A 25,509-nucleotide genomic window follows, 5' to 3' on the forward strand; every position below is an offset into this window, starting at 1 on the left:
ATGCGGCGGCGTCCGCCGCGAAGACAACTCCAGTGGTAACAGACAAGAGGTCGGCTGGCAAGGTGCACGCAATCGGACAGGAAACTAACCGTCCAACTGACCGCGCCGAGGAATCTGACCGAGGGTCGAATCGTCGAAACCGAGGAAGGAGACGTTGGAATGACCGAGATGAATACCCCTGCGATGACGTAGCTGATGCCAACAGAAGGTTGAAAGCTCGGATGGGCATCACCACGGTCTTTAAGATTCCAATCTATTGCATACTTAGTGAAATTCGTAACGAGGATTACATCCGGTTTCCTGCTAAGTTAGGCGACGCGCAAAAGGGCTTCAATCTGTAGTACCGCTGCACATATCACCGCGAGTGAGGACACCGGACGGAGGACTGTTTGCCTCTGAAGCAACACTTTGAGGAGTTAGTCGCAGCCGGACACTTAGATCTTTATATCGATGGGGGTGCTAAGGCCGCGCATCCCGCCCCGGCTGATCTGCATGGACCGGCTGACTTGAAAGCGCCCCCTCAAGGAGTGGTTAATGTGATCCACGGCATAGTGGAGCCGGGGGCGCGTATGTGAGCTCCGCGGAATGATCAAAAAAACGGAACACATGAGGGAAGTTTCGTCAGTACAGCCCACGATCAAAAGGGGGAAGACCGAGCAAAAAGACGTGATTAGTTTCTCCACTAGGGACCTAAAGCGCATTCAAATGCCACACAACGACGCCCTAGTTGTCACCCTTCACGTCAAAGAGTTCGATGTCAAGCGCATCTTAATTGACCAGGGAAGTTCGGTTAAGATTATGTACTACGATGCGTTCAGGCAACTCAAACTCCGTGATACAGACTTGGCCCCGGCGACTTCGCCACTGGTAGGTTTCAACTCGCAACCGGAATGGCCTTTGGGAAAGATAATTTTACCGGTTAAAGCCGGAACCGTGGTCAAGCAGGTGGAGTTCTGGGTACTGCAGGTGTCATCTACGTACAATCTGATCCTCAGTAGGGGATGGCATCACGCTATGCAAGCTGTAGCGTCGATCTACAACCAGGTTATGAGATTTCCCTCAGCTATGAGGGAAATTGAGGAAATTTGGGGCAATTAAGTCATGTCAAAGCAATACTTCGTGGCACTGAACGGGAGCCGGGCTGCCAAAGGTTTCGTCCAAATGATCGAAGGACCGGAGGACCAGGAAGTCCTTAAAGATGTGGGCGCCAAGGCTGAGGACAAAGCTGTTGAAGAGTTGGTAGAAGTGCGGATTGACACGAAAAGTCCGAACAAGTTCTTTTTGCTCGAATCAAGTCTTACTGCCCAAGAAATGACCGAGATAGTAGAGTTCTTGATGGCAAATATCAAAGTCTTCGCATGGTCGCCCTACGATATGCCCGGCATCAATCCAAGCTTTATTTGTCATCACCTAAATGTTTTTCCCGGTGCACAGCCGGTCATTCAAAGAACGAGAAAATCGGCGCTGCACCACGCCGAGATAGTCGCGGAGGAGGTAAGGAACTTGCTTGAGGCACAGGCTATTCAGGAAGTACACTACCCTCGGTAGATTTCAAATACGGTCGTAGTGCCCAAGAAGAATGGGAAGTGGCGAGTTTGCGTCGACTACATGACCGTCAACCGAGCTTGCCCTAAAGACAGTTTTCCCCTGTCCCAAATAGACCAGCTGGTGGACCTAACGGCCGGACATAACAGGCTCAGTTTCTTGGATGTCTACCGCGGTTATCATCAGATTGCCATACATGGCCCCCACCGTGAAATCACCTCCTTCACTACTCCAAGGGAACTCTTCTGCTACCGAGTCATGCCTTTTGGTTTGAAAAACGCCAGGGCAACTTTTCAAAGGATGGTGACCAAAATGTTCGCTCCTCTGCTAGGCCGGACGATAGAGGCTTATATCGATGACATGGTGGTCAAAAGCTGACATCAAGCAGACCATTTGTCTGACCTAGCCGAGATGTTTGCCATTCTCAAACAGCACAAGCTACGACTGAATACGTCTAAGTGTGCATTTGGTGTGGGATCCAAAAAATTCTTAGGTTTCTTAGTCACAAACCGAGGCATCGAGGCAAACCCCACACAAATTAGAGTCGTACAAGAGTTAAAGCAGCCAAACTCGGCGAATGACGTGCAGCATCTTGCCGGTATGGCAGCCGCGCTTAACAGATTCATAAGTCGGTCATCAGATCGCTGCCGCCCTTTCTTTCGAGCCTTAAAATCCAAGTTTTCATGGGACGAGGAATGCGACAAGGCTTTGGCCGAGCTAAAGGCGTATCTGTCTTCTGCTCCATTATTGGTGACACCAAAGCCCAGCGAAGAACTCTACCTTTATCTGGCCGTCTCTCAGTATGCAGTTAGCGCGGTGCTTGTCCGGTCAAAAGGCATCCAGCATTTCCCCATTTTTTACGTCAGCAAAACCATGCTACCGGCAGAGTCGAGATACTTGCCGCCGGAAAAACTTGCCTTGGCGTTGATGATGGCCTCAAGGAAATTGGCGCACTATTTTCATGCTCACACAATCATCATTTTGACCGAGTTCCCCCTCAAAGCCTAGTTCGAGCAGGCGGATTTCTCCGGTCGAATCCTCAAGTGGGCGGTCGAATTGGGACAATTTGACATCAAGTTCCAACCACGAACTGCCATAAAAGCACAAACCTTGGCCGATTTCGTTGCTGAATTCTCACCTAGCATTCATCCGGTATGCCCGGTGGATCTTGCCACAGCAGCAGAGGAGGTAAATGTAGGCTCAACCGAAATTACACAGCAGGGCGATGTGGTAACGCGGAACCTGCGCGCCCCGCCGTAGAACCTCCAGCCGGCATGATACTGCAGACCGACGATATGGCGACGGACTTGGGCATAACAGACCAACCTGTTGGGTCCAGTGCCGCATCGCCGAGGGGGGAGGAAGTGGAACCGATCAACATTGAACCTGAAGCCGAACAACCGAGTGACCGCGATCCCATCAACCTTCAAGCCTCCCAGGACCCCTCAGAGTGTTGGAAGTTCTTTGTCGGCGAAATGTGGAAACTCTTTGTAGATAGAGCCTCGAACCGTCACGGTGGGGGGCTGGGCATAGTTCTGATTTCACCAGATGGTCTAACCATCGAACACTTCGTCACCCTCGGGTTCCCTGCATCAAACAACGAGGCTGAGTACGAGGCACTGTTAGCCGGGCTCAAGAGCGCCCTTCAGGTGCACGCATCCGAGTTAATGGTTTACAATGATTCCCAACTCGTTGTCAACCAAGTGTCTGGGGTTTACAAAGTTAACGATGACAGAATGACAAAGTACCAAGCTCTAGTGAGAGAACACATCAAGCGATTCCAGGCAATCAGGATCCAACAAATTGGCCGGGAAGACAACGGCCGTGCGGATGAGTTAGCCAGTTTAGCTTCCATGGTCGATAAAACATCTCCCAGCCCTCTATTGATTGAGTTTCTTCCTCAGCCTAGCATCGAGGAAACCGAGCAGACAGAGGTACTTTGCACTGAGCTAGGTCCTTCTTGGATGGACCCTATTATCCTCTTCCTTAAGGAGCGGACCCTTCCGGCCGATAAAAAGAAAGCGCATAAAGTCCGGGTGAAGTCAGAGCGGTTTTGGCTCTCTCCATCGGGCGCTTTATACAATAAGTCTTTCATCGGCCCTTATCTCAAGTGTGTACACCCAAACAGCGTGGAAGCTTTCCTATACGAAATTCATGAAGGCATATACGGCAGTCACATCGGGGGCAGATCTTTGGCCTACCGAGCTATCTCGCAAGGGTATTGGTGGCCGTACATACAAGCGGACACTCAGAAATATGTTCGCAAATGTGAGAAGTGCCAGAAGTTCGCCCACCAAATTCACCAGCCGACCAGAAAACTTCTTCCCCTCACAAGCCCTTGGCCTTTTGCGATGTGGGGGCTGAACATAGTGGGACCACTCCCAACGGCACCAGGCAACCGGAAGTTCTTCATCGCGGCTACGGACTACTTCACCAAATGGGTTGAAATTGAGCCCTTAGCAACTATCAAGGAGAAAGACGTCAAACGGTTTGTCTGGCAGAATGTGGTAATGCGGTTTGGCGTCGCTAAAATTCTGATCTCTGACAATGGCACCCAATTTGATGGGCGCCTATTCAGAGGATTTTGTAAAGAATTGAAGATCAAATTTTACAACTCCACCCCGGCTTACTGTAGACGTCCCCGAACGCCCCGGGAGGATGAGTCCCGTTCTGTTCATTTTGGGCTCACTACAGTTCAGGACTCTCAAATTGTCACGGTTCTTAATCTGAACCAAAGAGTCCAAATCCGGCAAATCGTTTTGAGAAAACAGATTTTGAAAGAAGTGCCAAACATGGACTGCTTTGCGAGATACAGAGTCGCCACCTAAATATTTTATTTTGGGGAAATTTAGGAAACCCTGACTCGTTTGCCTAAGGCCACGTGTCCGTCATCACCAAAGTTGCCTCAGCTCGGGAACTTGGGTACGATTGGGGGAAGGTCACTTCGTGAGCACCCCTGCTCGCCTGATCAAAGATCGGCCTCTACTAACCATGATACCTATTTTTGAAAACATTATGCGTTCTTATTCCGGTTATTAGCCTAGATTTACTATGTGATGCGCACAGCATACAAGTATAGACTGGATCGTTTGAATTTGAACAAAACATTTCATGTTTGTTTATTTTGAAAATGGTTTGATGGTGCTACCCGCAAGTAGGCTAAGACGTGGATTTGCCACCCTCGGGTGGGCTTAGAAAACATGATTTTGCCACTATCTAGTGGGCTTAAAACACACATTTGATGAATTGTTCCAATCCAAATAACCCAACCTTCACCCACAGGCACTCAGGCAGTTATATCACATAAGCAATTAGCCTCATGGTAAGCATGCTATCATGGCAGTCACTCACACACATGCAAGGATGCTAAAGCATAAAACTTACCGAGTACTCTAAGCCAAAACAGAAGCTAGGTTAGAAATTCATGCATAATCCTAACTATACAGAGATGCCTAATGCAACACATGCAAAAATGCAACTATAGCAGGCTCGGCTATTCTAAACATGGCATATGAAATGCTACAACTAACAAGTATTCAACTCGAAATTGAAATACAATGCAGTTAGTATGATGCGCCGAGCCCGGTGCATGCAAAACAGATGAATGAATGCAAACATGCTATCATACTGTATGCTAATTGAAACATGCCCTAATCTAACCATCATAAGCAAGTAAATAAAAGGGAGAAAGACGTGGGGTTAGAAGACATACATCACACACACGCACACTTATTACAGCTGTGCCCTCGCTCGGAGGGTCCGAATAAATAATATACAATCCCAAATAATTACAGTCCAAATATGCACAAAACCCTAATTAATTAACAAATTAAATTAGGAAAGCAATAAATTGGCATGCAAGCCAAGGACTGCCTCACATCTGCTCCGGATGATGAATGATGCATGCTCGGGTTGCCTTGTGCGGAAAATCCCTTGTGATGCCTCGATTTGCCTCTGTTTGCAATTGTTCTTGGAATGCGTGCCAAGCTCCGGAAGGCTGTTAATTTCTGATTTGCTGCAACAGAGAGCAACAAAGGGGCATGGCAAAGTATTTTCACATATATATGCATGACTACTCTTCAGAGAGTGTAGTCCTCGATCCTCGTGCCACCAATCACGCATCTCGATGCATGATGGCCGAAGAGTCGATTTGCAAGACTTAATATGAAATAAATGCACATATAAACACAACAAGACCTAAACTCCATCATGGATTATCCGGAGTGTCGGTGACTGGGAATTGAGACACGTTCCGTCACTCGGAGTACGAAACGTCCCTCGTTTCCCGTGCTCGGGCTAACTCCTATCCCAAACACAATGCAATATGCATGACATGTATGAATGCAACTAATATACAACCTAGCATGCACAATGCTCTGAAATGGCATACACGATGCACGAGGTAACATGGCATACACAATGCGCTAACATACAACCTAGCATACGCAATGCTATGAAATGAAGTGGCATACACAATGCACAATGGACTTACACCAACATGAGTGGACCTCAGCCACACTCACATCAGTAGCCATTAGATGAAAATGAGACACTCGAAATGCGTGCACACATGTACGCAAACCGAGGACCGATCCTAAGGCACAAATGCCACTCTAACAAGGCATGGCAAGGCACGAAATATGGCAAATAGACATGAAAGTTTCAGCACTGAAATGTGATGCAAAATGATCCCGAATCATTGAAACATGGCACTCGATGCATGGAATGGCCCCGAAACACAAAACTAGGCACACCCATTGGCCTATAGCTATACAAAACATGCATTATTTGATCATGAAGCATGAAGACAGATGCAAGATAGTCCCAAAACATGCATATTTTCAGTTTATAACAAGTCCCAAAAATGAATTCAAATAGGGCTAATCTATCATGCAAAAATAGCCCTAAAAGAGTGTTTAAACACAAAGGGACAGCAGCTGGCCCCAAATGGCAAAGAGCCCTTCAACAAAGTTGAATAGGGGCTCAAAAAAAGACACTTTATAGTTTACATCAAGCCACAGAAATAATCACAAATAAGGCCAAATTATCATGCAAGAAAAGGCCTAAAATAGGGATAAAGAGACAAGTGGCAGCTGCTATTCTCAAACAGAGGAGAGCCCTTCAACAATGTTGAAGAGGGGCTCAAAAAAAGAGGTTTTACAGTTTATGGAAAGACCCAAAACAACTCACAAATAGGCCTAAAGTACTTATGAAAAAATTGGCCTAAAAGAGAGACAGAGAAGCAAGTGATAGCAGGAGGCCTCAAACAGAGGAGATCCCTTCAACAATGTTGAAGAGGGGCTCAAAACAAGCTATTTCACAGTTTATGGAAAAGTCCAAAACAGCTCACAAACAGGCCAAACATACTATGCAAAAATAAGGCCTAAAAGAGAGTTAAGGAAGCAAGTGATAACAGGAGGCCTCAAACAGAGAAAGACCCTTAATCAAACATGAAAAGGGACTGAAAATATGACTATTTACAGTTAGGGTTGGAGCCCAAAAATGCAAGCAACTAAGGCTTATATACAAAGCAAAAAAGACTAGAAAAGGGAAGAAAGTGACTCACCCTTGTAGACCAATGCTCCAACAACTTTTGAGCCAAGTTTGGGAGTTCTTCACCTCTGGAGAGCAGCCTCAAGTTGCTGGAATGGAGGATGGAGGTGTGGTGCTATGAGGTGGTGTAGAAATGGTGTAAGAGCAAGGTGGTTTTGAGGGTTGAAATAGAGGGAGAGAGAGATTGAGTGCAAGGGCTCAAGACCAAATTTTTGTAACCCCTCAAAATGCAGCTGAGGGGCTGGTTATATAGCCAAAGGAGGGAAGGAAAAGGGTGGAAAATGAATTCAAATTTCCCCCCAAAAGGCAGCCCCCCCGGATACAAAATCTGGAGGGAAACAAAACACACAGCTGAGACCCATTTGGAGAGGGGAGTTCGGCCGGCCAGGTAAAAAAAGTTGAGGTGGTCGGCCGGCCACCCCCCATGGTCTGCCGACCAGGGGTCAAATCGATCAAACAAAATTACTAGTCGGCCACCTCAAAAAGGTGGCCTCCCATGTGTGTACAACACAACTACGTGGTTGAAACCCAAAAAAAGTGAAACAGGAGAGAGAAAAGACTATTTTTTAGAGGGGGTCAAAAGGGTCAGCCACAATTACTGGTCGGCCACCAACTATTGGTGGCCTCCCAGGTGTGTACAACACAAATATGGGGTTTAGGGTTCAAGAAAGTGGCCCCAGGGTGGTCAACATTGGCTTTCAAGTGAGGAAAACGGGCGTCGGAGGGCGACGAAGGAATAAAGCTGGCTTTTCGGAACAATTGCTGGCCTCCCACCCTCCTACATGCTTCCTAACTATGAAAATAAGGTCTCTACCAAAAAGAACCAAAACGGATGCAAAACGAAGGTTCGGGGGACCGAAACGCGCGGCCCGGGGCCCCGAAAATGGGCTGTTAAGCACCAGAGGTGGCGTTCGACCACGAAGTTGGTCTCTCGGGCCACAGTGTTCCTCAAAAGGGAGGAAATAAGGTGTATACCAAAAACTGGAGCAAACGGAGGTGGTTAAGTGGTCTCGAACCGAGGCACACGGCCGTCGGCTCCGAAAAACTGGAAACCGGGCTCCAAACGGGAAAAATGGCCTACGACCACAAAACGTAGCCTACGGCCACTGAGAGATGATCTACGAGACCTCTCCCTCCCTTCGGGAAGAGAAAATAGAGAAAACAGAGCCTGGTTCGCAAGCCGAGGCAAGGCACGAAAGAGTCTGGAAGTCCGGAGGCAAGGCTCGCAGCCGAGACTCTGAAACTTCTGAATGAGCACAATATGCAATATCACCGAGCGCTCAACTGGTGACGTCTGAGTCTTAAGGTCGGCCAAAAATGGGGTGTCTACAGTTGCTCCTCTTTGACAGAACTCGGAAGTCATAATTGACGGGAGTGAATGTCAAAGCCCAGAGACGACCCATTTTTGACAAGGCCGAAGACTTAGACAAACAGGTAAGACAAACAGAGATGTGCCCGCAGGCAGGGGCAAAATGCAACCGACAATGCAAGAAGCCAAAGGTAACTCAAGGATCATGCGAATGCAGCAAGCTGTAATGAAACACATATTCACAATAGATGCAACAGTTTTAAGCAAGAATGCAAAGCAACAACTACATTTCATGCAGTTAAGAATGCGGCGAACTGTTCGATTCTCGCCACGTCTCACACGGAGAAGATACAATACCTGCGCAGTTTGTCTGGTCGCACCAGCCTCAAATGAACCGTACATACAATATCGTTCCTGCAAAAGAAAGAAACTCGACAAGCACAACATAATTAGCAACACATGTTCAAAGCGATATTGAATGCAGACAATCGCGGCGTCGATAGAAAAGTGCATCGCAATGCGAGGAGTAACGCGCGTGACAACGCTGGTTAAGCACGAGGATTTGACAACACCTATGAAATGTGCACAATATTATGAGTGGTGTGCATGAGAATGCAGGTGACGTGCATAACAATGCAGAATAAATGTGAATTCGAATGCGAATCTGTCGCAAAACGACGAGCAAAGAAAATGCGAGTTTTTGATGAGGGTGACTCAATTGCTACCTCCGGTTTACCTCCCGGAGGGGTCGCAACATGTTCAAAAAGGATACATCTCACTTTTGACGAGCAATGATGACAGACGCACTGAAAGTTGGAGTTGACGTTCCGGCGGCGCAATTTTGCGACGGAAAGTGTACTTTTCTTGTACTTTTTCAGGTCCCGGGGACTCCAATCCTTCCCAAAATTTGCAGAGAGCTTGGTGGGCACTTGGGGAACACCACCGACCAGGTCTTGTCCCTGGGAGAGGCCACCGACCAGTTTTTTGAAAAAAGGGTGGTCGGCCTGCCACAAAAGGTGGTCGGCCGACCACTTAGCCCAAATCTGGGGCAGTTTGGTCTTTTCACCCTCTTTTCTTTAAATACACTCAGCCAAACACTTTTTCCTCACAACTCCAACTCTGAAATCAGTCCCTCTCCCTTCCTAGAGCATTCTCCCTCTCAGATCTGCGCTCTATACGCGTTTTCCAACGCTCCACGCAAGTTGTTTTCGCGAAATCTTTCAATTTTCATCATTATGGACCGATTAAATTTTGATTTCGGTGCTTCTTTTCTCATTTTCACCACTTGAGGTAAGTTTGTCTCAACATTTGGAAGATTTCCTCGAGGGTTGACTTTTGTTGACTTCTTTGTTTCCCGAGAGTTGACTTTTGTTGACTTTTTCTAATTTTGGCTCATTTTGCTCATTTTTGCTCCCTTTTGCAGATTTCCCGAAATGGCGGGTCACTTTCCGCACGGCGGAGGTTCTCCAGGCGCCGGAGGCGAGCCTGAGATCATGTCTTTTCATCCGAGGGTTCGCCCCTTTATCCCCGAGAGGTACGCCCCTCAGGCTCATATCCTCCCGCGGGCTATTTTTAATCACTTCACTGATTTTGACGATCAGGCGCCTGGGGATCTGCTCTTGCGAGAGCCAGAGTCTCACCTCTCTCATGAGGCACGAGAGGTATTTATTTCCCCTTTTTTACATTTCTGCAACGTATTTTTGTATGTTTCATGCCTCTTGCTATGCATATCTGCTCCTTTTAGCACGTAGCTTGTTCTGACGCTTAGCCCATGATAGAGTATTCTGTTTTGCATTTTGTACGCTTGAATTTCTGATCACGTAGCCTATGACCTAGTGGTGAACACACAGCACACATATATGTTGACAGTTGAACACACAGCCCGAATTCTGAATTTCTGAACACGCGGTCCAAGTTGAAGTGAACACACAGCCCACTGATTTGTTGAGAGTAGAACACACAGCCCAAACTCTGAATTTCTGAACATGCGGCCCAAGTTGAAGTGAACACACAGCCCAACTGATTTGTTGAGAGTAGAACACACAACCCAAACTCTGAATTTCTGAACACGCGGCCCAAGTTGAAGTGAACACACAGCCCACTGATTTGTTGAGAGTAGAACACACAGCCCAAACTCTGAATTTCTGAACACGCAGCCCATTTGAGGTGAACACACAGCCCATACTGATTTGTTGAGAGTAGAACACACAGCCCAAACTCTGAATTTCTGAACACGCGGCCCATTGTTGAGGTGAACACACAACACACATATATGTTGACAGTTGAACACACAGCCCGAATTCTGAATTTCTGAACACACGGTCCATTTGAGGTGAACACACAGCCCGCACTGATTGAAATCTGAACACACAGCCCACTGATTTTGAGATCTGAACACACAGCCCAAACTCTGAATTTCTGAACACGCAGCCCATTGTTGAGGTGAACACACAGCCCACTGATTTGTTGAGAGTAGAACACACAGCCCAAACTCTGAATTTCTGAACACACAGCCCAAGTTGAAGGTGAGCACACAGCACACACTGACTTGTTGAGATCTGAACACACAGCCCAAATATTTTGATGTTGAACACTCGACTTGAACTTTGAGGTGAACGCACAGTCCACTGGTTTTGAAATCTGAACACATAGCCCAAATATTCGAATTCTGATTTGATCCTGCATATAGCTTATACATTTCATTTGCACACAGCTTGTATATCTCATTTGCACGCAGCTTGTTTATTTCATTTGCACGCAGCTTGTTTATTTCATTCTGAAACTGAATATATGTATTCACCGTGAATGCAGGTGTCCTCCCGTGTTACACAGGGATACAGCTCTATCATTGCGAGAGAGTGGTACACGGAGCTCCCAGAGGCCGTCCGCGATTGGGTTGATCTAGCCAGATTCGGGCCCTTTTGTGCCGGGATATCTCGTCATCCAGCTAGCAGGACGTTGATGGGCGCCCTGGTGGAGAGGTGGTGGGACACCACCAACTCCTTTCATTTCTCATCCGCCGAGGATATGACCATGACCCCGTTTGACTTTGCCGTATTGACCGGACTTGACGTGGGAGGCTGGGCGATCCCTTATGACGAGGATATGGGCCAGTGGGAGGCCGCTTGGATCTTCTTACTGGGAGCTTGTCCACTGGTTAACCGATCCTCGGGCCGAGTCCGGTACACTTGGTTTTCTTCCCATTTTAGGCATACTGAGCCCGAGACTTTGGAGGAGATTACACAGTACGCCCGTGGGTTTCTAATGTTCCTCTTCGGGACCACTCTGTTCTCCGACAGGGGAAACACCGTTGGGCTATATCTGCTGGGTGCCCTGGCAGACCTCACACAGGTTAGTCGGTATGATTGGGGTGGCGCCAGCTTGGCTACCTTCTATTGCTATATAAGCGCGACCTCCCGCGGACAGGGGAACATAGTTGGCGGCTACTGGAGAGCCTGGGAGGTACCTTCTGCCATCTTGATTTACATTTCTACTTTCCATTATCTGTATATTGCACACACGGCGCACCTTACATTCTGTACTTACATTCTGCCCTCAGCATTCTGTATTCAGATTCTGCACTCAGCATTCTGTATTTTGATGGCTTTTGCCCTGCTTTCCACAGTTATGGGTCTTTGCGTACTTTCCGACGCTAGCACCAGAGCTGGAGGTGGAGGTGCCCCTTGTGACCCCTTACTCACTTGTTTTCGAGGGTCAGTGCCGGCCACGGCCTCGGGAGACTCTTCTCTTCCTACGGCAGTACTTTGACACGGTGCGGTCGTCAGAGGTAATCTAAGACTCCCAATTCCCAATGTTTTCATCTTTGGTTTATTCCGTACATCTACGATTTCTGATCAGCTTGCGCATCGGTTATCCGCAGATTACCTGGCAGCCCTGGTTGCCTTTGGATGGGGACCTTCGATTTCAGTTTGCCGGAGGATAGGGCTCTTCCCGGTATAGGGTCTTGCTCGAGGGGCCAGTCGGTAGGGCCTGGTTCCTGGGGAAACGCTTCCTTCGTCAAACTATGGGCTTTCCTGAGCCGAGTGTTCTTTCAGCACCTCCGGACGGGATACGGCTCGCTGATAGGCTTACTCCCCAGGGTGTCATTGACGCTAGACTGGGTACTAATGCACTGCTGTATATAGAGGACGGGGAGTACGCGACCTACCGTCACACCTACTTGATGCCTTCGTTGACAAGTGTCCGTACTCCCTTGAGGAGGTCCACTGACACGCCGTCTTCAAGTCGAGCCCGGGCTGCAGGCGCTCCTTCTATTAGCAGGGCTGGTACATCGAGAGGTGGGGCTGGATTGATCCCCCCGATTCCTCCGACTTATCATCATGCCGGATGGCCAGACATGCCGACCGAGTTGACAGGATGGCGACACGGGACCTCCTACATGATTCCGATAGAGCCTCCCATGCCTGATCATCGATATGTCATTGATCCTGATTCACAGCCGGTATGCCCCATTGTTTTTCATCTATCATTCAAACACTTAGACATTCCTTTATTCACTGATGATTATGAGCTTGTATCTGCAGCCACCCAGAGAGTACATGGAGGGGTGATCGGATTAGTGGCCTCACTCGTGGGCATGGTCTTGCGGAGAGAGGCGCAGTTGTCTGTCATGGGTTTCCAGGTACTCTTTAGTTTTCCCATTTTTATCGTACTTCTGACGACGTGTTGACCTTGAACATTTTACTGCTTTGATTAATTGTACGTGTAGAGCACATCGGACACATCACATTCCTATGCTGTATCTGCATGCATCATCATTTCATGTAGTTTGCATGCATCTGTATCTGATACACACATTTTGAGCTGATGTATTCAAATTGCACTCTTTATTTTCAGATGCCTCCAGTATATCCGCCACAGACCGGGCCATCTCGACCTTCTCGGGGAGCTGGGCCATCTCGGCCTTCTCGCAGGGCCGGGAGAGGGGAGTCGTCCCGCAGACGCAGGGCACATATCATAGAGGAGGAGCCCGATAAGGACGAGGAGGATGAGGAGGCTATAGATCGTCAGTTAGAGACCTCTGCCAACAGAGAGGAGGGTTCCGACCCTGGTTCCGGCAGTGGAGAGGAGGTTGAGGAGGCTGAGGAGGATCCTGAGGATGACAGCTCCGACTCAGATGGTGCCGGTGGTGCAGAGCCTGTTCCGCATAAAAGGACGAAGAGGGCCTCTTATTCCTGCTCTTGAGAGCATTGATGCAGCTGTTTCCTGCTTTATTTTATCTTTTTTACTAGTAGTTGTAGCACATTTGTACATTATTAGGCAGTTTTATTTTCTGTAAAACTTGTACCTTTGTTGTAAAATGTTGTAACAAAGGAAGCATGATGGAATGGAACAACTTTTTGAAAAAGTGTTGTACTTTTATGTTCTCAGCATCGCATCGCATCATTTTGCAAATAATAAGGTTTGAACGGTAAATGTGTATTGTGTATGTACCAAGTCAGGTAGCGAACCGACACGACAAACTAAACAACCTAATCTTACTGAGAAACAATCAAAAACCTCAGCAAGTTTACAACTCGATAAGTAAAACACAACAAAATTGATAAACAAAGAGTAACAACTCAAATGCACAAAACTCGGCGACCCGATTAAACAAAACTCGTTAAACGAAACAGCTCGACCAACAAAACAACAACTCGATAAGCAAGATATAACAACAACTCTATAAACAAAGTGTATTTCGGACGATTTGGGCGACGAAACACATTCAAAACAGAGAGGAATAGAGGCTTTCGACACTCCCGACGCATGGAAATGCTAGGAACTTTCTTCCAAAGGGTAGAACAAGACCAAATACGCAGATTACAGCATGGCCGACCACTTTTGGGAGCTTGCCGACCAGCTTTTACATTTGAGGGAGGGAGAGGTGGTCGGCCTACCAGAGAAGGTGGCCAGCCGGCCACTTAGCTCAGCAACCACCAGTTTTTCGACACGTGTCCCTCCGAACAGTGTTTTATCCCTTTTAAAAGCCTTAGCTTCGTGGCTCATTCATTTCATCTCATTTTTGCACCAAAATGGAAGCGTTTCTCGTCGAAAATCTCTCAGCTTGGATTGCTTCTCTAGACGGCTCGGAGAAGTTAAACTTCCGGGGCTTTGGCTTGAATGCACTATTCACGCTGAACCGCACTCCGCTACATTTTCCTTTCCTTCATGCCGCGATAAGGTTTTGGAACCTGGTAACACATGCCTTTAGCTTCGGCGGGCAAGAGGTATGTCCAACTTTCGAAGATTTTCAAGCTTTGATGGAATCCAAAAGTTGTGAAGAGATCTTGCCTCAGTTTCGCTTTGGTCACGCCCAAGTTTTAGGGCGGATGTGTGGACTCACCACGCATGACGCTCGGTCTCTGACCTGTAATGGGGAACTAGACATCCTCGGATTGATTTATCGCTTTTCTGACGCCGGTGACCGTGGCGATCATCATTGGCAAGGTTTCCAACAACATGCCCTTTGCTTGTGTATGCTATCTAACTTTCTGCTTGCATCGGGCTTTGATGGGTCTAGCATTCGCCTGATTGAAGTTGCTCAAGGCTTGAAGGATGGGAAGAGTTGTATTGCGATGACACTGGCTGAGACGCTGATGGGCTTGGATGCTTTCCATCGCCGGGAGACGACCAAATTTGCGGGGAGTCCACTACTGCTACAGGTAATGTTTCCCACCCAATCTCACATATGTAATGCTCACATCACTCGGCCCTCGGGCTCGGTTTTTCTCAAAAAACCCTTGTCTTACTTTTCTCTCATCGTACATCTCTCTATTCTTTATTCTCTCATTTTTCATCCCTCCCCAGGTATGGTTGATGGATAAATTGCAGGTTGTGGATTCTTGCCCAGCCTACTCAGCTCGCGATTCTTTCGACAACGCCTAGTCGATGCCTTTGATGAGGGATGGTGGTTCGACTGGATGTGTAATTTGTCTGCAGATCGCATCGCCTGGCGCTGCCCTTGGCTCAATCTCCCGGCAATGAGCTATAGTATGTTCCGGCAGACCGGGATCCAGTTGGTTGGTCTGACTCACTGTGTATTCTACTTTCCGTTTCGGTTCCAACGCCAATTTGGTCATGATCAGACTTTCCCGCCAAAGGGGATAGAGTATCTGGCTGCCTTCCCAGTTCGAGGTGCACAGCTTGCCCGATATGCCACAACATGGAGGACGAGAGAACTCCTGGCCCCCGCTCCCACTTTTAGTTATACTTTGTCTGACGAGTGCTTGGATTGGCTCAATGAAGAGGCACAAGTTGGGCCCAGCTCGGTGTTAGAAGCTTCGACCAGCTCTGGGAGGGGGCGCAGGGACACCTGACTTGACTATGTCCCGGATTTATTGCTTTATTAGTACTTTCAAGTTTTCTTTATGAATGTAATAAAAAGCAACTTCAATTGTATACAAGAGCAGGAGAACTCTATTTTGAAATCAATGAAATTGAAGATTGTGGTACTGAAAATTTTCCGTTTTGGTCCAAAAATGGTCTTAGTTGTAGAAAGATTAATTTGAACAAAGTCAACTTTTATTAAAACTTTTCAAAACCATTTTCGATATGGATCAGAACTGGACACGCCTGAGATCTGTCACTGAGATGCACAACCTCGGATCCCTGCAACTGGAAAGTTACCCCAAGTCTGAAGAGTACTGCGGCACTGCATGGCAACGAAAAGTTTCCCCTAGTCTGAATAGCGCTGCACCGGAGATTCCACTGGAAGTTGATAGACAAAGATGACTGAGATGATCAAATGGACAAAGTTGATCGGGGAAAAGTTTATGGCTGAACTCCAGGATGAAGTTGCCTACGTATCCCGAAGATGGGAATCAAGCCTTACGTAGTTCAGGCTTAGGTTCACTCGAGTATTTTCACTCTCCTTTTACGCTCTAACTTTTGCCAAGGCCGCCCTTTGCGGGTTTTCAACCTTGCGAGCTCAGTTTTTATGTTTTCCAATTTTTCAATGCTCTAACTTTTGCCTAGGTCGCCCTTTCAGGTTTTCGGCCTAGCGAGCCTCTCAGGGATAATATTTCTTCAACTGCCCATGTTGGTCGGTTGTGAAAATTCTAGGCCATCTAGGTCCATCAGAACCACAACTCCACCTGACCAGATAGTCTTGATGATGTAGGGACCAGTCCAATTGCGTCTGAACTTGCCCCTTGGGTCGTGGATGGGAGCTCGGTTGTCTTTGAGCACTAAATCTCCTTCCTTTAGATTCCTGGACTTAACTTTCTTGTTGAAAACCTGGGCAATTCTGCGCTGATAGCCTTGAACATGGTACAGTGCTTTCAGTCTTCTTTCATCAAAGAGCATGAGTTCCTCAAACCTACTCTGCTGCCAATCTGCTTCGGCTATTTGACACTCAGCCAATACTCATAATGACGGAACCTCAATCTCGATAGGTAGAACGGCCTCCATCCCATAAACCAATGAATACAGAGTCGCTCCGGTAGAAGTTCTAATTGAAGTTCTGTAGCCCCACAGAGCAAATGGCAGCTTATCTGGCCAATCTCGGTAGGTTTCCACCATCTTCTGCAGTATGTGTTTGATATTCTTATTGGCGGCCTCGACCGCTCCGTTGGTTTGCGGCCGGTATGTGGATGACTTATGAAAAGCCACGTTGTATTTCTCCAACAAGTCAATCACTTCCTTCTTGAAGTGGAAACCATTATCTGAAATGACCTCGTTTGGGACCCCGTAGTGGCAAATGATGTTGTTTCTGATAAATTTTGCAACATGCAACGCCTTCAACACGGCATACGATTGGGCCTCGACCCACTTTGTGAAATAATCTATCGCGACCAGGATGAACTCATGCCCATTCGCCCCCTTCGGAGTGACAGCCCCGATCACATCGATTCCCCAAACTAAAAATGGCCATGGTGAAGTCATGTTGTACAGCTTTGACGGCGGGATGTTCATACGGTTTCCGTGGATCTGACACTTATGGCATCGCCGAACAAAATCGACACAATCCTCCTCCATGGTGGACCAATAGTAACCCTGTCTGAGGATCTTCCGTGCTAGCATTACTCCGTTCATATGTGCACCGCATTCTCCTCCATGGATGGCCTCCATCAGGCGCTTCAATTCCTCGGCTTCAACACACAGCTTATGCATTCCCAGATGACCTCTCTTATACAGCTTACCCCCACAGATGATGAACTGAACGGCCATTCTTCTGATTGCCCTTTTATCCTTGGCATTTACCCCTGGCGGATATGCTTCCTTCTCCAAGAAATTCCAAATGTCATAATACCAGGGGTTTTCGTCCTGAACCTCATCTATAACAGCGATCGACTCATAGGCTGGCACAAATTTCTGGTCAATGATGACTGGACGCATCCGGACTCCAAACGGGATGTCTATCATGGAAGATAGAGTTGCTAAAGAATCTACGAACCTATTGTTTTCTCTTGGAAGATGAGCAAAGTTTAGCTTTTCAAACCGAGGAATTAACAAGTCCAAGGTCTGGTGATACTTCATCATCTTTTCTTCTTTGACTTTCCAGTCTCCTTTTGCTTGAGACACAACAAGGTTCGAGTCCCCGATGATGTCCAACCGTCTTGCCCCTAGTTCCAGGGCTGCTTCTAGACCGGCAATGCATGCCTCATATTCAGCTTCGTTGTTCGAGACTTTGAACCGGAGTTTGAAGGCTAAAGGGATACGGGAATTGTCGGGTGCTATCAGCAACACTCCTATCCCATACCCGTACTGATTTGATGCTCCGTCAAAGTACATCGTCCAATACTCGTCGTCGATGTGCAAAATGGCTTCATCCAGGAATAAGTATTCAACTGCTTCACCTCCTTCCACTGGATGATCGGCTAAGAACTCTGCCACTGCTCTTCCCTTGACTGACTTGCGTGTCACGTATTTCAAGTCGAATTCGGAGAGCAACAGCAACCAACGAGCTAGCCTACCCGTAAGTGCCGGTTTCTCAAAAAGATATTTGATGGGATCGAGTCGTGAAACCAACATTACGGAGTGAGCTAACAGGTAGTGCCGCAGCTTCCTGGTAGCCCATACCAAGGCTAAGCAAGCCTTCTCCAACGGCGTATAGCGAGTCTCATACTCTAGCATCTTCTTGCTCAGATAATAGATGGCTCTCTCCACTTTGTCCTCTGATTCTTGCGCGAGCATACAACCCATTGTGGTCTCGGTCACTGAAAGGTATAATATCAACGGTTTCCCCGGCTCTGGCGGTGACAACACGGGCGGGTTCTGTAAATATTCCTTGATCTGTTCAAAAGCAGCTTGGCATCGGCCGTCCCATTGGAATTTCTTGCCTTTCTTCAGGAGACCAAAAAGTGGTTCACAAGTCAAGGTTAATTTTGAGATAAACCGTCTTATGAATTGCACTTTACTCAGAAAGCCTTGCACCTCCTTTTCAGTCCTTGGTGGTGGCATTTCTAAGATGGCCTTGATTTTTGAAGGGTCGACCTTGATGCCCCTTTGTGTAATCAGAAATCCCAGCATTTTTCCCGCTGTAACACCGAACGTACACTTCTGAGGATTTAGCAGCAACCGAAATTCTCTGATCCTTCGAAAGAACTTTTGCAAGGCGGTGTAGTGGCCCTCTCTTTCTTTAGACTTGACAATCATGTCGTCCATGTATACCTCGACCTCTTTGTGGATCATATCATGCAATATTGTAGTCGCGGCCCATTGATATGTAGCTCCAGCGTTCTTTAACCTAAACGACATCACTCTGTAGCAGTAAGTCCCCCACGGGGTGGTGAAAGCAGTCTTTTCCCTATCTTCTAGTGCCATCACTATCTGATTGTAACCTGAGAAGCCATCCATGAATGAAAGCAAAGCATGCCCTGCTGTGAAGTCCACTAACTCATCAATATGTGGCAAGGGAAAGTCGTCCTTTGGACTAGCTCTGTTCAAATCCCTGAAATCCACGCACACTCGGATCCTGCCATCCTTCTTTGGCACTGGGACGATGTTAGCCAACCAAGTCGGGTATTCGGATACCAACAGGAAGCCTGCGTCAATTTGCTTGGTGACCTCTTCCTTAATCTTGAGAGCCTAGTCGGGACGGATCCTCCTAAGTTTCTGCTTGATAGGTCGGGCCTCGGGGTCAAGAGGGATCCGGTGCTGTACAATCTCAGGATCAATTCCAGGCATGTCTTCATAGGACCACGCGAAAACATCTTTGAAATCTTTTAATAAAGCGACTAAGCGCTCGCGTTCCTCTGAAGACAACGTGGACCCGATCTGGACCAGCCGCGGGTCCTCCTCAGTACCAATATTCACTGCAGTGATTTCATCAACAAGGGGTTTAACAAATCTTTCCTGCTCTTGTTCAATTAAGCGTTGCAAAATCGGAGGAACTTCGTCCTCGTCGTTTTCATCAAAATTTGAAAGTCTGAGTTAATGCAATAAATCAAGGGCACAGAAAAGTACCCAGAAACCACAGCTACTTGATTCTCATTAAGCACATCCAAATCGTCCGATTCCTCGGTTACAACAGACTCAAAAGAGAAAGAAAAAGACGACCTGGATAAGACCATGGCATCCGGGTTATCATCTCCAGGATTACCAGACTCAGACTCAGTCGTGCTGGAACCTGATTCCGACTCACAAGACTCGGTGGAATCAGATTCCGGCTCACTACCTGACTCGGTGCTGCTGGACAAAAATCCCTTTTCATACTGCCAAATGAGAGAGGGTGCGATAGATGCATCCAAAATAGTTGTTGGCGGGCTCGCAGCCGTTCCATTCCCGATCACGCATACCGAGAAATTATCCCCCAAGCACTCCTAGTCGGTCGGAGGATCTGAAAGTAGACATGCCAGTGCTACCCCCATTTCAAGTTCGGTGTCCTCAGACTGCACTTTCTTACTCTGCTCAACCTCAGCTGATGGGTCTGTCTGCTCTTCGGCAACGTCATCCCCGGATAACTGCAGGTCAAAGAAAATCTCAAACCCCGGCACGCGCTTCCTCTCCGTGTTCAGCCACGGCTCTGGGAAGCCGTAAAATGGAAAGTCCTCCCCCTCCCGGACGAAGCGTCCGTTTAGGGTACCCTGAATGGGCCTATGCATCAGCTCAAAAGGCTTCCCAGCCTGCTTTGCTCTGGCTCTTCCAGCCATTTCCTTTCCCTTCCTCATCCAGTCCTCTTTGGTGGGCAGATATCCCAAGCCAAAGGTATGAGGGTTGTGTGGCACTTCGGCCAATGCTGCGACGCCCTTTCGGCCATTCCTTCCTAATCCCATCCCGGGGATGTATTGTAGCTTGTTCATGAGGTATACTGATTGAGCACTGACATATACTCCCTCATTAACAGCCATGATATTCTACACAACCCGGGCCTCAGCCAAAGTAAACCCTGATAAGAACAAATCCACCGTGCCATGTTCAATTTCCAAGACTGGCGTGGACACTTCCGGCGGCGGATGGATTGACGAATTCCCAAAAACAATAGCTACCCCCTTCCCGTGAGGGTACTTCAACATCTGATGCAAGGTGGAAAAGACTGCCTTGACCTGGTGCAACCACGGTCGCCCCAAAAGTAGGTTAAAGGTTGCGGGAACGTCCAAGACATGGAATTCAATGTTGTGTTGTCCTGGACCAACCTGAGTCTAAATTTTGACAGTCCCCATCACCTCCCTGCTTGTATTATCATAGGCTCTGATCACTTGAGTAGTTGGCACGAAGTCCGCGGGCTTCAACCCGATCGCATATGCTGTCCTTGACGGGCATACATTAATGGCGGATCCCGTGTCGATAAGAACCACTGGCACCCACTTGTCTCTACACTCCACGGAGATGTAAAGGGGTTTGTTATGATTTGCGCCCTCAGGCGATAGTTCTTTGTCAGAAAAGGTCAACGTCGGGGAACCTCCTCCCGGAAAAACCAATCCAACTAGCTGCTCTGGTGTGGTGTCTATAGAAAGTTTGGCCTTGTCCATGGCAGATAGGACAGCCTGTTTGTGCACTCATGAAGCCATAAGCAGTCCCCAGATGGAGATGTTTGCTTGTATCTTCTTTAACTGCTTCAGTACAGCCTCTTCTTCGATTTGCTTTTCTTTCTGTCTCTCAGCTTCCTTATCCTTTCCGGATGCTTCTGGCTGGTCCAGGTGCGGGGGCTTGAAATACCGCCTGCTTCTTGTCATATGGTCGACCTCTCCGACATACCAGGTGTCATCTGGCTGATGGTTTCCCCAATCTTCATCTGTGTGGGTAAGACATAAATCATCGTCTTCCCACCACATTCCGTCGGCGGCCGACAGACACCTGTCCGGCCCCAGTATGATCGTACTCGCAGTACCTTCAGTCCACATGCCCGCAGCATCTCCTGTTCTTGTGCCCACAGCACCCTCGGCCCCTTCATGGGCTTTTGCCTTTCTGATTCTCTCGGAATCCCAAAACTTTTCTTGTTCCGCCTGTGTCAGTGTAGTTTGTTGTTCAACTTTCTGTGCATCCACAATGCTCAAGTCCCGAGCGAAATTCTTCATACCGGTGCTCTCCGGCAATGTATTCTGACTTCCGGCCCTTCCGACCACAATTGATACTCTCGCCCCTGTCGGGCCCTGTTCTGGTTAGGCCTCTTCCACCACATCTGGTTAATCATCCAGCCATCCAGTGGCCTCTGCCGATTCCTCATAATCAAACCAGTTGACTGTCACGCCCCCTGATTCCTGGTCATCGAAAAACTGTAGGTTGGCAAAGTCCTCCTCCACAGCCGTCAAATCATTTGCCCCTTGCTCGAATCCATCCCCCTAGATCACACACAGCTCTTCCTTCCCCGATAATTCTATACCCAGCCGGATCTAGCCTGTTGACAAGATGTACTCACTCAGATCGTAGGCTTTCCCAGCAAAACTCTCAGACTGTTCAATCCCAGACTCAATAATTCCATTCTTTTCTGAAGTCTGCCCTGCCCCATCTTCGATGGTCACTACCGTCGGCTCTGGTTGGGTTGTGGAGATGTCCAACATGCACAAAGAGTTGGTGCAGTCAGGAAGGAGCACCTCCGGCTTGGATAGGTGGGATGGGGTGATATAGATACTAGGTTCGTAAGATGCGACCCCAGTTTGGATAAAATTGATTCTATTGGGAGGGGGAGCTTGGTTATGCGGTGGAAGAGGATTGGTTGTGACATTGGGTTTGTCGAGAGGCGTAATCACCTGCTTGTCAATAAGATCCTGGATCTCGTGACGTAATCTAAAACAACGGTCGGTGTCGTGACCGCGTTGTTGGTGATACGCGCAGTATTTTGCTGGGTCATGAGAAGGAGGGAGTGGATTTGGTAGTGGCCTCGGCTCCAGGGACTTCAAATGCTTTTTCCTGATTAATACCCCCAGAGCTTTGGACAGGGGCATGTATAAGGGTGTGAAGGTTCTTTGGCCTCTGGGTTGATATTTGGTGGTCTGCGTGTTGCTTCCGGATGCACCGGAGAAGGGCGTGGCTACCATGGGTCTTGGAAGGGGAGGGGGAATGGTGGTGACCATGCTCACCTCTGAAGCTCTTGCAGTTGCAGCACCACTCGGGCCTGTATTGTTGTTACGGTTGAAAGTCCTCCTTGGTTGCTCCCTATCTTGGTCGATCAGACCCTGTTTCATTGCATCTTCAATCTGTACCCCCATCTCGTGTAGATCTGAAAAAGTGGGGAAGGGGAGTACAATCATCTTTTGCATCAATTTTGGTTGGAGATTGCGCACAATCATCCTGATCTGGTCTTTATCGGTGGGTCTTAAAGTTATCATTGAGGCCTTTGCCCTCCACCGGGTTACGAAATCCGAGAAACTCTCCTTGGGCTCTTGCCTTGTTGTTTCGAGATCACGAGTTGTAATCTCAATTTGGGTGTTGTAAGAGTATTGCGCAACAAAGGCCTCGGCCATTTCATCCCAACTCCGCTTGACATCATCCTCCAACTTTGCATACCAGATAGCGGCTACACCCGACAGGGTCCGGCCAAATAGCGAAAGCTTCTGGGGTCTGGTTAGGCCCATTGGCCGCAGTATATCTGAGAATAGCCGGAGGTGGACCATGGGATCCCCAGACCCGTCAAAGCGATCAATTTGCGGCATTTTGAATCTATCCGGCAATGTTACAGCCACGTCAGTATATCCGTCCTCGATATCCGGGATAGCCTTTATCCCTTGGGATTTTTTGAATAGCTTCTCGAGCTTGCTCAATTTCAGTGTTGTATGGTCTACCTCGAACTCTAAGGGAGAGTCCGGTTGATTGACAGGCGTAGGTGCCTTAGATAGCTGGGGCAGAATTGGGGGCGGGGCTGGCCCTGTTGGTATGTCCGTATCTGCCTGGACATTTGGTGCTTCCTCAGGTGTCGGGATTCCCGGTGGGGGAGGGACCGGATGTGAAGCAGATGCACCATTTTGCTGTTGTAGCCTGGTAATTAATTCTGCTTGCTGGGCCATGATCTCGGCCTGTTGTTTGGCAAACTCATCCCGGCGAACGGCGTCCTGCTGCATGTCTCTCATGGCCTCTTGCATCTGACGCATCATTTCCTCAACTCCTGTCGGTACCGCCATACTGCCTTGATTTGTCTGAACTACTAGCAGGTCTATTCCTATAGCAACAATCGGGATCTCAATCTGACTGTTCACTGATGGGGTAATCCACTGCTCTGGCAACCTCTGCTCGGATACACTGCGTTTTCGTGGCCTCCGTCTGATAACTGGGGGTAGAGAGTGAAACACTGGCTGTCCTTCAACCAGATCCTCGGATCGATTGAGTCGGCGACCTCTTGTCCAGGGTGCTTGGGGAATATCTACTTGGTCGGAAGCAATTATGCTAGAACTGCCCCTAGTAAAAGATAAATAAAGCAATAAGGAAATAAATAAACAGATAAACGGACAGCATAACAGCTTAAAGTAAATGCACAACACACAGCCGGGCATAACAACACTCAGTCGGTTAGCTGAATCACTGATCATTATCCCTGAATTACTGTCCCCAAAGACTGAATCTGATACCCGCAGATAACTGATTTTCAAACACTGACTGATGCCCGCAGGCCTGATGCCCCAAACTCGCAAACTGATACATGCAACCCCTGTAGAGACACACTCTGACAGCACATAACAGATAATTGAGAGCCAAAACACCCCTATGTTGGGGGAGGGTTTCCCTGTCCTATTTTGTCAGGAGCTAGGGTTTCACTACGCACGCAGCAGTTTCAAACAACCTATAAACGGGTAAGCAACCTGTCCTAGTTTGGAATGGTCACTATGGATCCGAATATGCACTAGGTCGAATGGTCAAAAAGGGTGCCCCGGTAAAACCGGGGTTTGTGTTCCCATACTGGCAGAGCCCATAACCGGTCAGCCTTATGGTCATGCCTTGACAAGACAAGCCTCCGGCAAACCGTTCAGGAATAGCAGATGGCAAACACGGTGTCCTAAGCGCACCAATGCAAATGCAATGCAAAGAAACACACAAGTGTAGTCAAAAACAGATATCATGAGTTCGAGTCAAGTTCTCTAAATCCCCAGCAGAGTCGCCAGAAACTGTAGACGTCCCCGAACGCCCCGGGAGGATGAGTCCCGTTCTGTTCATTTTGGGCTCACTATAGTTCAAGACTCTCAAATTGTCACGGTTCTTAATCTGAACCAAAGAGTCTAAATCCGGCAAATCGTTTTAAGAAAACAGATTTTGAAAGAAGTGCCAAACATGGACTACTTTGCCAGATACAGAGTCGCCACCTAAATATTTTATTTTGGAGAAATTTAGGAAACCCTAACTCGTTTGCCTAAGGCCACGTGTCCGTCATCACCAAAGTTCCCTCGGCTCGGGAACTTGGGTACGATTGGGGGAAGGTCACTTCGTGAGCACCCCCGTTCGCCCGATCAAAGATCGGCCTCTACTAACCATGATACCTATTTTTGAAAACATTATGCGTTCTTATTCCAGTTATTAGCCTAGATTTACTATGTGATGCGCACAGCATACAAGTATAGACTGGATCGTTTGAATTTGAACAAAACATTTCATGTTTGTTTATTTTGAAAATGGTTTGATGGTGCTACCCACAAGTAGGCTAAGACGTGGATTTGCCACCCTCGGGTGGGCTTAGAAAACATGATTTTGCCACTATCTAGTGGGCTTAAAATACACATTTGATGAATTGTTCC

General features: G+C 47.9%; 1 protein-coding gene across 1 annotated transcript; it reads left to right on the forward strand.

Annotated features, from left to right (window-relative positions):
• Positions 1 to 606: 606 nt before the first annotated feature.
• LOC145793895 (uncharacterized) lies at positions 607 to 1,098 on the forward strand. Its single transcript, XM_082876784.1, has one exon. It carries the CDS (start codon positions 607 to 609, stop codon positions 1,096 to 1,098), a length of 492 nt encoding a protein of 163 aa, XP_082732910.1.
• The last annotated feature ends 24,411 nt before the right edge of the window (positions 1,099 to 25,509 follow it).

Source organism: Camellia sinensis, chromosome 6 (genome assembly GCF_055761805.1).
Source record: "Camellia sinensis isolate YWXY chromosome 6, ASM5576180v1, whole genome shotgun sequence".
Classification (NCBI taxonomy): Eukaryota; Viridiplantae; Streptophyta; class Magnoliopsida; order Ericales; family Theaceae; genus Camellia; species Camellia sinensis.